The sequence below is a fragment of the Gymnogyps californianus genome, chromosome 4 (genome assembly GCF_018139145.2).
Source record: "Gymnogyps californianus isolate 813 chromosome 4, ASM1813914v2, whole genome shotgun sequence".
In the NCBI taxonomy this organism is placed as follows: Eukaryota; Metazoa; Chordata; class Aves; order Accipitriformes; family Cathartidae; genus Gymnogyps; species Gymnogyps californianus.
Window position 1 is genome coordinate 83,316,850 of NC_059474.1, and position 15,681 is coordinate 83,332,530.

At 43.0% G+C, this 15,681-nt stretch overlaps 1 protein-coding gene across 2 annotated transcripts in view; it reads left to right on the plus strand.

Moving 5' to 3' along the window:
• Positions 1 to 15,681, plus strand: part of DCK (deoxycytidine kinase) — a 28,365-nt gene that overhangs the window by 11,605 nt on the left and 1,079 nt on the right. The window contains exon 7 of one of the 2 annotated variants that reach the window (XM_050895931.1): positions 32 to 724. The exons of the other annotated variant lie outside the window; for it this stretch is intronic. Coding sequence (XP_050751888.1) covers positions 32 to 58 — 27 coding nt within the window. The 3' untranslated portion in view covers positions 59 to 724. Of the gene's footprint in view, positions 1 to 31; positions 725 to 15,681 lie in introns of those variants that run through there. 2 annotated transcript variants of the gene reach the window in all.

Genomic DNA, 15,681 nt, shown 5'->3' on the forward strand with positions numbered 1-15,681 from the left:
TTTGATTGACAATATTTGTTTCTTTTCGCAGGTCAAAGAATTTTTGAGCACATTATAATCCTCTCTGAAGCGCAGGCAGAGTCAAACTGTTCCAAACATCTGTGCGATCAAAGTCTGAAGTACAGCTTCTGCTTTTATAGAAGGCCTCTGGAGAGGCAGGACTCAATCCTGTTGATTTAATTGTGAGGAACAAAGAAACTTTGTGAATAGGGAAATTATTAAATAAATCAGTAGGTCTGTTCAGTATTGTATTAAGTAACACACAAATTCTGAAGATACTAGAATTCTGAGAGTTGCCAAATATTGCACCTGTTTCTAATCAGACCAGTAAGTTCTTCTGGAGTATTTTATTGTATTTTTTAATTTATTTTGTGCCCAGTAGCTATTTAATTTTCAAGAAGGTAGTGGTTTTTTAGATTTCTTAAGTGGTTTTTTAGTGGAATTGATTTGTAATGGATGTCTCATTGTTCTGAGGAAGAAAAGAGTAAAAACCATTTTTGCTGGTGAGGGAATTTTAATATAACCTGGAGTTTTATATTGTAAGCTATTAAAAAAAGTCGTCTGACAATTTTGATAGATGAAGTTCTTCACAGAATACACTGAATTAAAACAAATCCAAATATGGCTGAAATTCTGTAGATAGCAAATTAGTTTTTATATCCGTTTTCATTGTGCACTGCAAACTAGGATATTAAGAGGCTTTCCATTCTCTAGCGTGTTTGGGTTCCCCCCCCCCCCAATTTTTTTTTTCTTTTGAGCTCATAATAAAAGAGAGCTATGTTTTGTTGTTGGTAAGTCCTCTTTTCCTGTAGAGGAGTATGTTTGCTTGATGGGTACCGTAAAAGGAAGAAGAAAATTTTGCAAATGGCCCCCATCTGTAAATGACGTGTTTCTAAACCTTTCCTTAATCACATTTTGGATGTCAGAGGTGGCTTCCTGCTTTTGTTCCACCTTCTCCATTTGTTTACGGGGCCTTCTGGGTGCTTATACAAGATCCTGCAATATTTGAAGTAGGCTGTCCTTTCTCATCTTCTTCTAGTAAGAAGGGGAGACCTTTGTGGAGTAGCTGCTGTTTTAGTGCATCTTGTTTTATTAACTGAGCCACTTTTGTTTCAGGTGCAGAAAATAGAAACTGTACAGGGTACGCATCTCAAGTACTGTGCTTTATGAGCTGCTTTGTTCTGCTTTAAACATTTCAGAATGATTGCACGGTTGGCTTTTGAATGCAAGATTTTATTGTAAAGCATTTTATTGTCTGCTCTGGTGCCTGTGTTACCTGCTAATTTGAGATGAAATTTCTTCCTTTGTGGTTGGAATTGTGCTGGCATTCTCTAACCGTTGACTGAAAAATAAAAGTGGTTGGAAAGACTTTTTCAATCTTAATAATGTTGGCTCCCTTGTCTCATAAAAGAAATAATGTTGTAGATGGCTGGTACGCAATACTAGTACAATGGGTGAATTTAAGGTTGTGTATTCTCAGTGTGTTTGGTGTACAAGTTCTCCAAGACATCTGAAACACTGTGACTGCCTTCAGATTTTTTTCATGTGTGGGAAATGAGCTCATGGGATAGACACCCAGGATTATATAAAATGTATCATGTGTAACTTCCTGATCAGTAGAAGTGTTTTATGTTATAGTGGAATGTAGCAATAGCATGGTAGAAAATCTTGTTTTGAACTTCAGGGTTGCCTAGTAAAAGGAAAGATTTTAAGATCTTTGCTCCAGAAATGAAGTGAGGTGGAATGGATGAAGATTCAGTTCAGATTTACTTGAAACATATAGTAGAAGCCTTTAAAACATTCTTGGCAACAGTCTGAACAGGAACAACTTATTTTGACTAACAGGGCAATTATTCCCGCAGTTTCAGCTGTCAAAATTGTGGATTTAATTACAGGAATTGGAATGACAGTGCTCATTGCAAGGAGTAAACAAGTCTGAGTTCTAATAAAGACTTCTTTTTAAACCCATCACAGAGGACACAGAAATTCTGTGGCAGGTTATCTGCATCCCGTTCCAGAAAGCTTTACAAAACCTCTGACTGCCAAGTTTGGATTTGAAGGAGCAAAGTCATGACCAATTATTAGAATGTTTTTAATTGCTGTGGAGAAAAAACAACAACAAACCCCAAACGCACACCCCACCCGCCCCCAAGCTTCTCGGGGGCTTTGCAAGTAGCTGAGCTGAAGTACGTGAAGCTGCAGTTATTTGTAGGTAGGACAGACGCAGCATAAACAGAAGGGGAGATGTCCTTAGACTGTTCTGCCTGTGTGTCAGCTTAAACCTCACAGCTCTAATAACAGTACCTCAGACTTTCAAATTTGTCAGTATTCTTTTCTTTGCTTAAATCTATTCCCAGGCTACCACAAAGCGGGATTGTTGTGTTGGTTTTTCGCCTGTTAGAGATATGGAAGGTTTCTGAACTGTTACCTACTGTTTGGTGATGACGTTTTTTCAGTCTTTGAGTGCCGTGTCCCTTTCTCTTCCCTGGGGTAAGAGATACTTCGATGGAACAGGCTAGAAATGCTTGCTTGTTTTAATCAAGTGTCATCACGATCAGAGATGAAATCGGTATGCAGGTTTTGTGAAGTTTTTTCCAGTTAGGGTACAGATTAAAATACTGATTGGTAATGTTTTAATTGCTATGCAAGTACACGTGTGAGCAATGGACATAATGTTGCCTTGTTTTATTTTCTGTCCTTGTAGTTGTTTTTTGTACAGTGGATTTTAAGTTCTCTTAATATAAATGCTTCTTAGAACAGCCACCGATTTTGTAGGTAGAACTTAATTTTCTATAATTTTGTGCCAGTTACTTATTTCTACTGTTTTCTTTTTATTTAAGGTGACTTCATAATAATGGAATTGTATATAAAATGCAATTAGTATTGAGATTGTTCTTTTTCCAGTAATTAAAGACTCCAGGAATCCATTTGTGAAATAAAAATGACAGAGGAAAACTCACTGTAAACTGTTAAGCATAGACCGGGGAAGGATGTATGTAGTAATAATTAAGTTATATCTTAGGAAAAAACAGTGTGCAATTGCTATTGACAAGAGGTTTCAGTGTAGCTGGGTGTAGGGACTCCAAGGTTGTTTTCCCAGCTCCCGTTTAGACTCGCTGCGTGACCGTAAGCAAATCTCTCTTTGCCTCAGTCTTTTCATCTTTAAAATATTGATATCTCTCTATGTCTTCAATATTAACTAACTAATCTTCCCAGCCTTCTGACGTGCTGTTTTGTAGGTCTGAAGTGCTCTATTTAAATAATTGAGAATGAAGGCAGCCCTGGTTTTAGGTTTTTCACTGGGATGTTTTGATGTCCTCACGAAAGGGGTCGCTGGCCCAGATTCATGGCCAACAGAAACTATTTAGTTGTTTTAAAAGATACTAAAAGCCATCAGTGCAACATCAGTTGTGTTGAAGTTAGTTCACTGAAAGACGTGGCCACCGAAAACTCACCGTTTGTAAGGAAAGGAAACCTATTACAAGTTTAATCTTGAAATAAAAATTGATGGCAAAAACCGTGCTGCAGTCCCTGTAGCTAGTGGCAGTGGCGAAGCTATGTGCAGAATCTGCCACGCGAGGTCATCGTGTCCTCAGTTCTCGCTTCCTGAGCTGGCTGCGAGAAGAGCATTAGTGTTTTAACGGTGAATGGCTTTGGAAAAGGTAAAGAAGGAAGAGGTCGCTTCCTCGCTTTGCCAGAGCAAAAACATTAAACTGATTAATAAATGCTCTACTGAACGACATGAATCTTGATCTCTGGAGGGAGGGGAATAAAGCAAGCCCCCGTTGGATTAAGTGAAAGACTAGAAAAGGCTGAGCTGATGGGAGGGGTTTTGATGTGAGAAAGTCTTCTGTGCAGCCACCAGCTGTTTCTGTTCTGTGAGTGAATATTAGCGCGTGGATAACACTAATCCCGATGTGTCTGAGCGATAACAGTCTTCTAGCGCTGAGCTATCGGGCCTGAATGCCGATAATGAGCGGTACTGATGCTGGCAGTGTGCCGGGAAAACAAAGCAATGACGAATTCTGCGAACTGAAGCCACGCACAGTACTTTATGTGCCAAATGTAAGCCTGAAGTGGGTATGGCTCCTCTGAAATTCTGACTGAAATCCAGTAGTGACAAGGAGCGTGGATTCCATACTGGGAGTAAGTGGTGAAGTGATTTATTTTACCTTAGGTTGGCATTCAGCATGGGTGTAAAATCCATGTAACGTGCAGAGCCTAAAAGTCTAGGCTGTTGTGTGTGGGTGACTTCTGTCGTTCTTAGGCCTAGGTTTCAATCCATGCTTATAAATAATATGACAGCAGCATAAATAAGAATATAGTGCATGCTAAATTAGAATGTAGGCTATTGCCCATTTCTTGGATTTCTGCTGACTGCTCTTCCCAATGTCTTAGGCAGGGTGTACATTACATATATGTATCTCCAGAACGTCAAGGTAGTCCAGCTTGCACCATGTATATTTGCTGGCTAATAGTACTGACCGACTTAGAAAAAGGCAGTTGGTTCCTAAGAGTTATTTACAAAGCTGTTGCCACTGCAGTTCCTTCGGGGTACGTGCCTGTGCTTTCTCCAGACTTTTCTGTCCTGTGTTTTGCACTTTTCTCTCCAATTTCCTTCTAAGTTGTTGTGACTTGTCTTTTAATAACTACTAAAAACATGATCTCGTACGAGTTGTAACAGACTTGTTACAGCCAAAATTTCACTAGTATGCAGCCTGCTTGAGGATGTGGCTTCTGCCTCTGTTCCGGTTCGGTATCTTAGGTTTTCTAGTCCTTTTTTCTGAGCAATTCTCCTGTGTTAGCCCGCCTGATTGCTGGGGCTCTTCCTAACTCCTCCTGGCTTCAGCACTGTCTATGGATGCATGCTGACAGTGTGCTCTTTTTTTTCCACAATTATGTTCAGATTTGCCTCCGCTAGTTTCTTGAAACGATAGCTATTGCTCTCTGATACGTTTCCGCTGCACCTTTGGCTTTGTCCTCTCTGTGGGGCTAGCTCCTGGCCTTTACCCTGACCCTCTCGGCTGTGTACAGCGGCCTCGGGTCATTGCCTGTTTTGTTGCAGCAGGCTGCTGGTCTGGATTGGCTGCCTGTGTCCTGTCCGTGCTGAGCCTCGGAAGGAGAAGACCCGCTGTCATAGAAAGCAGGACCTGACTCTTTAGGTATCCGTTCCTGCTCTGCAACGCTGCTTGTTTCCTGAGCGTTTATTGCAATGGTCCAGCATAGTTGGGTAGGTATTTCACGTGTGCTTGTCGTTGTCAACAGTTTCTTTGCTGTCTCTGCTTTATTATTGTCGAGGGGATAGGTATCATGTCAGCTGACTAAAAAGCTTGTTCAAGCAGGGTTTCTGTCGCGGTGTACTGTGGCCACAGTCTGACGATAGATTGTTAGGATGCCGTAGCTTTTATGGCCTGCTTTAACTGCAGTTCTTGCTGGAGCGTGCTTTAAACATCCTGGTTTCTGAATGGTAGACTTGCTGTGTATCGTGACAAAGGAATATAGCTGCATTTTGTGGAATTTAGCAGTTTTAGGTCTTGGAGAGTTAACTGAGATTCCTTGAGGTTGGGAGCCCTCCTTTTCTCGGGCAGTCTCTATTTGCAGCGTGCCTTGTGCTATTGTGGGTACACATACAGTCGGGGTTTTGTAGCTAATGAGTGTCCCTACTATTCTTAGACGTTCAGCTGTGAAGTACGTATTGATCTCACAGCTTCAGCTCTTAACTGCTGAGGTTTACTCTCTGTCCCCTGTGAATGTAATCAGGGCTTATGCACAAGACTAGCCTTTTCCTCAGAGGACAGCGTGACGCTTGTGGTCTAGTGGATGATGGTTCTGCTGCTTGTGGCTTCCCATCCTGTTCAGCATTTTAGTCTGGGCAGGACTGATCTTCGGTAATGCTAAGATGCTATGGCATGGTATGCTCTAGAAGTTATTTCTCATTGTATCTGCCGAGTCTTATAGCTATATCGCACACTTAAACTTGTGTGATACAGCTAGAATCTTCATCGTGTTTGTAGTTAGCTAGCTCACGTAAGTAATGGCTTTTCATGATATCTGTTAATGACTTACAGTTAGTCTATGCATGCCGTGGGGCTGATAGAATTTGTCCGTGCCAGAGATGAGTCACTAACTCTTTCTGTCTGAAAATTTCCTTTTCTCCCAAGGCTGTTCACCCATGATACACTCAAAGTGGTAATGCATCTTAGTTTTATGTTTTATTGATGGTCTGCACTTGCCCATTGCTCTCAGATGAGGATATCTCCAGCACCTGGTTGCACTTTTGGCTTTAAATACTGCTGTTAGCATTGCTTCTGGGATTGCCTTTATAATCCAGCTGGAATCATATTGGCAGTAGGTCAGGAAGCATTGCTGAACATGTAGCAATTCTCTGCTCGCTGTGGAGCGTGGACTGAAGGTCTCTGGATCTGTGGGAGTCCCTCTGCAGAACCCTACTTTCAGTCACTTTTTGTCAGGAATTTCCTCAGTTTCCGTGTTTGTTGTGCTGTCTTTGAGGGCTTTTTTGTTTGCCTGTTCTTCTGCTCTGCTTGTCTCTAGCACCGGAATATAACCTGATTCTCCTTCTGCATCCGTCCCGCTCCTACCCGTGGACTGAACCCTTTGCATTTTGTTTACTTACAACAGCGTATACGTTGGAGGGTGATATCCGCACTGTTCTGTCTGTCATTTTACCTCCTGAGCTCCTGCTGTCTGAGCCTGTATACTTAGGCTAAACTACTGGCTGTTACCATACTGATCCTTGTCTTGGATAGCTGTAGTTGCTTTAGATCTTGGAAGACATTTCTGTAGGGGATTAGATCTGTCCTACAAGGTTTCCTGCTGGCTGGAATAGCATGTCCATTGAATGAGCTTGTCTTTCACTAGGAGATACTTAAGGTTGTGAAATTAGATGTAGATACTACAATTCGCAGCCTCTTAATGTAAGTACTGATTTACTTAAAGCAGATGTACTTAAAGTACTTCTGCTTCTTGATTTCAGGGTGTTATGTTTTGGGTTTTTTTGTTTGTTGGTATGTTTTACGAAAAGCCTTTATGGTCTCTCTTTAAGGGAGCACTGTGTTCATTGAACAAGGCAAGTAATTTGATTTTTTTCAAGCATTACTCCATGCAAAGTGTCTGTCTTTTGTTTTTTCTCCTTTTATTTGAGATAGAAGAAGGCTTTATTTCTTTGATTTTATCTCCTGTGGCCAACTCAGTGTATGGATTTCTAGGCAAGAAAGCCTAGCAGCTAATGTTACTTGCAAGTTTTTTTCCTAACATCCTGCCTTTGTTGTGAATCCCATTAACTTGATGAGCTGCCGGTGTATTTCGTGCATCATACACTGAATAACGCATTAGGACTCCGTATAAAATGCAATCAGCTTTCCTTATTTACCAGAAATCCTCAGCTGCAGCGTAGCTTCCTAAGCGTGTGCACACAGATGGAAATACCATGCTTTAGATTCTGGGCATCTGCCCTGCCCGGGTTTTTTTCATGAGCACGGTCAGTCGGGGAGCTGGTGCGAGCCCCAGTGTAACTTTCACCTTTGTTCTTCAGTGCTGTCTCTGCCCTGTGTTAACAGTTGCAAGATCACAGTACTGGTTAAACAATGGCTACGATGACTGTATGTAGTTTGGTTTTAGAGGGGTTTTTTTTTTTGTTGTTTTTTTTTTTTTTAAGGGGACCGTGGGCTGTTTGTAAAATTAGCTTTAATCTGAAATAGTAACAGAAGTGTTAGTATTTGAAAGTCTGTGGTTCTAGCTGTGGCTGTTGCTGACCGTATGTGGTCTTGGACAGGTTGCTTTTCTGAGCATGACTCATGGGTAGCACCTGCACTGCCGATAGCAAGGAGTGCCTTAAGATTTGTTCTGCATTTTTAACCTTTTGACTGCTATATGACCGGTTGGGGAGGATGGAAGGAGCTAGAGGGAAGTCCTTAGTTGCTGTTTTTTAAAGAGAGAGTTGAGACGGACATTAAGGGAAAGACATTTCATTATGAGCCTGGACATAATTACTGCATAGGTATACCTGAGGTGAGAATTAAGATGTAAACAGATAATGAATGAGTAGAGTGTACCTTTTTACCTGAACAAGATGTCATGCTAGCAGGAGCCAGGATGGGGTCTCTATAAACGATGCTTGATGCTGCAAAAAATACACATCTGGGAAACGTAAAAGGTGGAAATACTTGCATGAGAGTTGTCAAATGACACGGAAAAAGGCGATTGCACTTAAAAGTTCTACAAATCTCATTTCTGCAAACTTTTGTCTGTGGCAATGCAGACAGACTACAAATTCAAAACCCCTGGAAGATGAGAAACTGCTTCAAAAGGCGGTGTAGTCAGCCCTGGTAGCAGGGGGGTCAGATAACCCCGGTCAGGTGCTGTCAATCTTTACTCAAGTAAACTAGTGACCAGGAGATGTTTGCTGCTGATATGTGGTTGATGATAATACCTGCCCCCTCACAAAAAAGGGGAAGATGAAGAAGGTATGCGTTGAAGAGTAACTTTTAGTTGAAGAGTTTGGGTGCAGCGGAAGCAGGGTGGGTACTATAAAGGCTACCCACCATTTAACAAGAAGAACGGAGCGAGAGAAAGCTGAGCACAAGGGAGAGGCGAATCAAGCCTTTAGTCTGCAGCTATCACTAAGGATAAATCAGAAAATGAGCCTGGCTCAGGCTGAAGTTAAATAAGCTAACATAAGAAACGTGCTAGGTTTAGAATATTTTTGCGATTAATCCCATTTTGTCCTGACACGTTGTAAATCGGTAGACTATCTCCATGGTATTCAGCAAATCCCGTGTACTCTCCGAGGTACAGCTTTAATTGTGCTAGGCCAGGTATTTCATGTATTGATTTCTATTTAAAAATCTGTAGACCTGGAGAGACAAATTGTTTACCGATATCACGGAGGCTGACAAATGGTCCAGGGACAATCCTGCTACAAGTGCTCCTGTTGGATCCCACAACCTAGAGAGGCAGACAGATGTTGGAAAGGGAGATACTCATCTGGTAGAGCTGATTCTCTTCGTACTGATACGGCTTTTACAGTTTTATTCGTCTGGCAGGATATGAGAGAGAATGAGATACCCTGGACTAAATCTTTGGCTCGTGTTCATTACTGAAGCTTCATTTCAAAATAGTTCCACAGAAATCAAACGAAGAAACAGAGATCATAAATAGAGATGGAGAGGCTTTCTGTCCTTGCAGGAAATAGCTATGCTGTAATGCAGGGTGAGACTGAGGTATTTGTAGGCTAGCTTTGAAGTAGGCTATTGCTAAATGGAATCCATTAAGGTCTCTGTAGCATGCAAAATCCACCGAGAGTCTTAGGAAATGGGGCTCGAGTGACTTGCGCACACCGGTTGGGGCTAGCGGGGCTACGCTGTCAGCAGTAAAACAACACTCGTTCTGCTTCAGCAACAGCGTGCGATGCGGACCTTCTTTTTGCCAAACAGCAAAATTTCATCAACTTGCTTCTACTTTGCACGAGTGATGAGAGCGGAGAATCGTACCCACAGGATGGTATTTTTTTGTCCTTCAGTGGCCAAAATGAAGGTTCTTGGCTTTTTTGAGAGGCCCGTGATGGCTGGCAGGTTTGGAACCTGTGGACTTAGCAGTTCTTAGCGCTGGTTTAGACCACTGCTGCAGGTGTGATACGCTTTTATGGAACCAGTGTAAGCTTCCTGAGAGAGGGCTTGCTTTCTCTGTTACCTTTTGCAAATCCTTTGGCCCTTGGCCTCGGGAGTCTGCAGCCTACAGCTTGGAGTTAGCGTTGTAGGCAATTACAACTAGTTTGGCATTTTCTGGGGGAGGAGCTAGTCGTGTCGAAAGTGATGGAATTAGGAGATATTTCTACTGTGCATGTGGAAAATTATATGACCCTTAAACCAGAAATGGGGAAAGTAAATACTTTTTAGGAATGTCTTATTTTAATGCCCCGAAGGTGTTCTAAGGAACAGTGAAATGGTACAGTCCAGGTCAGCCAAGTGTATCATCTACAAGCTACCTATATAGATTACCAGTGAAACATGCGTTATACTAGTTAGGAGATGTTGCATATATTTGTAAAGGGAGTATGATATTTTATTACAGTAACAAAGCTGAGCTCGAAAAATGGTTTTGAAACGTACATCAAGGTTTTTTGAAACCTAAATTAAGGAGTTACTGAGTCTGCCATCTGCTAATGTGACAGTACATGCCAAATAGAAGTAGTATTACCCCCCTTTTTAGAGAGGACTAAGAGTCCACAGAGCGTGGATTGTCCATTTCCTGCGTGACCTTGGACATCGGAGATGGGAACAAAATCCGTTTGGGACTTGAACTGTTGGTTTGGACTATCCTGCCTTCCTTATTGAAACAACTGAGCGAGGGGTGGGAATGGGCAATGACCTGAATAAAGCAGAACGTGTCACGTAACATGCTGAGTGAATGAGTCGAGCAGAGACTAGACCAGGTAGGTTAATAGATGTTAGAAGGAAACTGATGGAATTTTACTTCCAGATTTGGAAGTACAGTGCTGAGAGGTCTGTTCAGTGGTGAGGTTTGTTGTTGTTGCTAAAGAAGAGAAGGATAAAAATTGACCTGCTTTTCTGTAGAAGTCAACTGTACAAGTAAGTGGAAAGTGCCACTTAAAGACACGCTTGAAGAGCTATTACAATATATCAAGTTTACATCCTGTACCTCATAGAAGGAAACAGGGACGGAGTGCAGTTTAAGGTAATCCCGGCACTGCTACAGCTAGAATGATCTACGCCGCTAACCTCTGTTACCTTGAGCAATTGCCAAAGCTTCAGCATTCAGAGAGCAGGTGGGTGCCGAGTTCCTGCCTTGCCAGTGACACAGCAAAACCTCTGTTCTGGCTCCGCCGTGCTAGACAATTGAGGGAGCAGCCATGAGAGAAAGAAAGTTGAAGGGGAGCATAAGTCCCTTCAGGAATTTTAAGATCCTTGCTTTTCTCTCCCCTCTCTGCCTGTGTAGAAGGTTTGTATGCCCTGGGCCGCAAGGGAAGCGTTCGGTGTTTTGCTCCTTGTAGGTGATGGCTGATGGGGCTAAGGAGACTCGCTGTAAGCCTACAGTGACGACGAAGTTGGTCCCACTCTGCCATGTCGGTTCCATATGTAGACACTGGAGATGACAGGACAGCGTTGCCACTAGGTGATATATAAAAACACCCACACTAGGTAATGCGAGTAGGAAGAAGCAGTTGTAAAGGGGCTACATGCTCCAGTGGTGGTGGTAGGGTCAGGCGTTTACACCCCTGAATAAGAGTTGCTTTGAAGGGGATCTACTGATATTTTTTTCTCTGCCAAATAAACACAGATTGAAGAATGAAGAAGGCCATTACAAATCTGGCAGGCTATTTTGTCTTGTGTCTTGTGCTGGCACGGTTATTTTGGTTAAAAAGATGTTTCTGTCAGTGCAGGTTTTGCCTGGGAAGACTGGAGTAAGTTCTTGTAGCAAGAGCGCATTTTCACCAGGAAAGGCTATACTCACCCTACAAGCCCTTTGCTGGCATAAAGCAAGGTATAGCTGGATCGACAGTTGGCTCGCAGCATAGACCTGGCCTCAGTGTGAAGGTCTGGGCAAAGCTATTTATTTGAACTAGGTCTTAGTTAAGCACATGTGGTAAGAGAATGAGGGTTTGGGTTGTTTTCCTGGCATGTAGCGTATTGTCAAAGAGGAACCCATCAAGTTAGTGTGTGGGGTTTTTGTTTGGTTTTTTCTTTTTTTTTTAAATAGCATCTCCCAGTTGGGAGAACACGCTCAGAAAGGACTCAGTAAAGAGTCATTTTCGGTCCCAAACTTGACAGTGTTTTTGAGCCTCTCTTATCTCTGTTTCATGTCTTTAATTTGGTGGGGTGAGAGGGAAAGTGATCTCTAATCCAGCTAAACATATCTGACTCCAAATTTGAGTTCGTTTGTTTGAGATTGCGATATGCAGATGAGCTCTCTGTAAATGTTTAATGAAAGGGGTTAGAGTGGTGGTTTGCTCTGAGACGCGTACAATTTGAAGTACTTGTGTGGTGCTTTGGATAGGAATTGTGTGTGTGTTCTCTTTTTTTTTTTTTTCCTTGGTATTTTAATTCTGCTGGGTTTGAGAATAAGTGTATTCAGTTTTTAAAAGTCACTGATGGGAGATGGAGAAATGAGGTGTTTAACATACGGCACGGCTTCTTGAAGAGAGCGTGTGTCTAAACTTCTGTTTTGTCAGAAAGTTGATTTCCCCCACCCCCAGGCAGATTCTGCTCCAGCAGAAGTGACGTCACGAGGGCCAGAATTGGGCTGACTCTTACTGCTTTTGAAAAAAATTACTTTAGGAATGTAAAAACAGTATTGTTGAGGTACTAAGACGAAAAATATACTGCAAATACAAATAACGTGGAGAAAAATTGCCTTTGTTTCTGCAATACGCATTGCTATATTATTTAGAGATCCATTTCACCCTAGAGCTCTTTGCTTTTCTTCTGTCGGTAAGGAATTCGGTATGTTTACATGTTACCTAGGAAAAGGGCATTAGGACTTCCTTGTAATTAATGAATTTGATTATAATTCATGTAGAGTGGGGAGTCTTTCTAGAGGCTAGTGAAAATGTCCACCCCAGCCCCATTTCTGATTTCTTCTCTTGTCCTAACTACTGTTACAAATTGCTTATCGCAGCAGTGTGCTTGTTGCCCCTGGTGTTACGTTGTACAACCCCCATCTCCAGTGATTTGCAGCAATATTCTAATTATCAGCGTTCATCTATTTGTTTGTTTAAAGCTGAATGCTGTGTGAGTTAGATAAATGCCTTTTGAGGGGCTGAAAGAACAAGTTCAGAGGCAGTAGAGAGTCATTAAAAGGCTTTTTAAGAAATTGAAAGTAGCTTTGCTGAACTGTGGTTTTCTTCTGATAGAACGGGCTCCATCGAAACAGTCACTAGTAGTATTTCGGCCTGATCATAGGTTGGCTTGAGTGAACTAGTTTCTCATACGCTTGTAGCACAGAATTTACTTTTTGTGCAGAATTGTATCTGTTAGGAAGTTCAAATTTTCCTTATCTTTTTCGTCACGGAGGCACCCTGCAGCCTTTGTAATCTTTTCCTGCAACTCCGTCCTCCTGAATCCTTCGGCATTTTCTTTGTTTTCCGTGACGTGTTGGCTTTGCTTGACATGTTAATGGAGTTTGGCCTCCTGGGATCGACGGGGTTGTATTTGGTGGTCTCAAGCGGGGACTCTGCCGAGCCCTTCCTCGCAAAGGATTTTTCTTCCTTTTACTTGCCACAGATAAACTGGTGTAATCGTGACTGGAGTAACTCCCCGTCAGCTCTACTAGATGTTTGGGTACCAGCTAGACAGTAGCAAAAAGGGCTTCCTTCTTCCACTAGATTCTCATCAAGTTTACCATGTCATTTGAGGTTTGTTGGGCAGCTCATGGTTTTTCTATGACTTATCGTTGAGTTTATTTTCCATAATGATTTGGGAAAGCTGATGATTTTTTTTTTCCTCCCAGTCCAGGAACAATTGCTCATCCTTTCCCATCACTGAGGCAGCTGGTTGGAAACAGGCAAAGATTTCACAGCTCGTCGAAGCCAACTGTATTCTTTCCCTGCTGAGAGCCCTCTAGCACTCTCCTTATCTGTCTTAGAAGAAAAATGCAGCCTGTGTTAACATGCTTCATTTCATTTCTGTCTCTGACTCCACCTAACCTAGCACAGTCCAGGATCATTCTTTACTCTTACTCGAGGATTACGTGTGATTGGGCTTAATCCTGTGCCCCTTCCTCATCAGGGGATGTCACCTAGCTCGCGTGACACCTCTCTCTGTAAACTGTCGGTCTGTTTTCTCAGCGATGCTTAGATTGGCAAAGGAGCGTAGCTTCTGTGTGAGCACATAAGGTGAAGTCGCCTGGGCTTTCAGAAATGCTTCCTGCCCGGCGGTGCCTGTTGAGCCCCTGATAGATTTTGCCACATTCTGCATGGGCTTTAGAAGGAGCTTCTAGGTATTGTAGTGTTGATGAAAAAATGTGCCTGCAGCATCTAGCCAGAGTTTGTAGTCAGTCAGCGGTTCCAAACAATGATTATTGCTCTGTAACCACACACAACATAGTTACTACTCAGTAATCATAATAGCTAATTATGGTTTCAGTTTTTGCTGTCTCATGGTTGCCTTTCCTGTAATCTCTTAGTACATGGGGTCTGGGTTTTGGTTTTCTTATGTAGAAAGACTCTCTGAACATTTTCTGTATAAAATTCTTGCCAGCTTGTGTCCGTCCCAGATGACTGAGAACGAGCGGGTGTCATTGCACGTGTCTGCTCTCTGTGCCGCCTCTCTCCTGCTGAGGCAGCAGGCTACCCTGACTTTTCTACAATGCCATCGACACGTGCACTCTTAGCCTGAGAGTCGGGTATACCCCTCCACTCTACCGGCGCTATGGTGAGAAAAAAGCTGTTACGTAGAGAGAGTTTCACCTTATAGATTTGGAACGGAGGGAATTAGGGTAGCCAGCATAGCAGCAAAAGCATGGCTGTATACCCAGGCCATTGCAACAGGAGATGACTGAAGTAAAGAGTCTTTCCGAGGTTGTTTAGAGCTTTGGGGTTTACCAAACTGAGCTTGAGGTGTCCCAAAGTGAAAAGGAAAAATGGAAAGCAAGCTAAGCTGTTTACCCCAGGCCCCCTGAGTTGAAAGCCTCTAAAAGCGCTCAACGTATTGCACGAACATCAACCGCGCCAACTGTGGAGGGTGTCAGTTGTGCCCTGGGCCCTTCGCAACTGCCCTGCACTCCTGTTTGGGCTACGAATGTCTTCATTGACTTGCTATGTGAATAGATTATCAAGCTCTGGAGCTGCCGTTGCTCCAAGCGAAGGAGGCTGGATCTGCATGTTCCTGTTCGGTCAGTCCTAACCTAAGACATAAATCTTGTGGTTTTTTGAATGCCCAACTCTTTGCTGCTAGTTTCCGTGGTAGTGCTGCCATACACTTTCCATTCTTAGTCTCTGGTTGAGCTACAGTGATGTGTGCTATCTTTTCGGTTCAAAGAGGGCACTCTGCAATAATGGTTAAATGCTCACATCCCCCTTTTTTTCCCCTGCTCTGTATGCTGTAAGGCTTCACCCGTAGAACGGGAAACAGGAAAGAAGGCAAGGTACCCGGAGCTTGCCAGGCAGCCTGTCCTGGGTGTTGTGCGGAGCAGGCAGGAGTAGGGAAGCTCGGCTTTAGGAGAGGGAGCTTGAGTAAGGCAGTGAGATTGGGAAGCCCGGCAGTAACTCCTAAGCCAGAAGATAGCTCTTGGTTTTGGTTGGCGGTCACTCCTTAAGCGAGCATTTGAGAGATTCAGCAAACTGGGCCTTACAGCCAAATCTTGTTTGATGACGGTGCTTGAGATGGGTGACAGGATGCTCTTGCTCTCTGTAGCCTTGGAGAGCTGGTCTATGTGAGGAAGGGCTATCGGAGTGTGCTCTGGGTGGAAGGAGGCTAACTCCTGAAAAATCATTCCCATACTGACGTGCTGATCCTTCTGAGAATTGTCCTTGGTGCTCAGCTTCTGGATTTCCCAGATTTGGCCACAGGTTAAACAGTTTTGGGTGTGTGCGTGTGCGTTGTGGTGGGGTTTTGTTGTTCCGGTTGGCTACTGTGGCCTTAGGGCTTGTCTTTTGCTTTTACTTCCTCCCTTTCTCCAGCGAGTGTGGTTTAGGAATAGACTGGC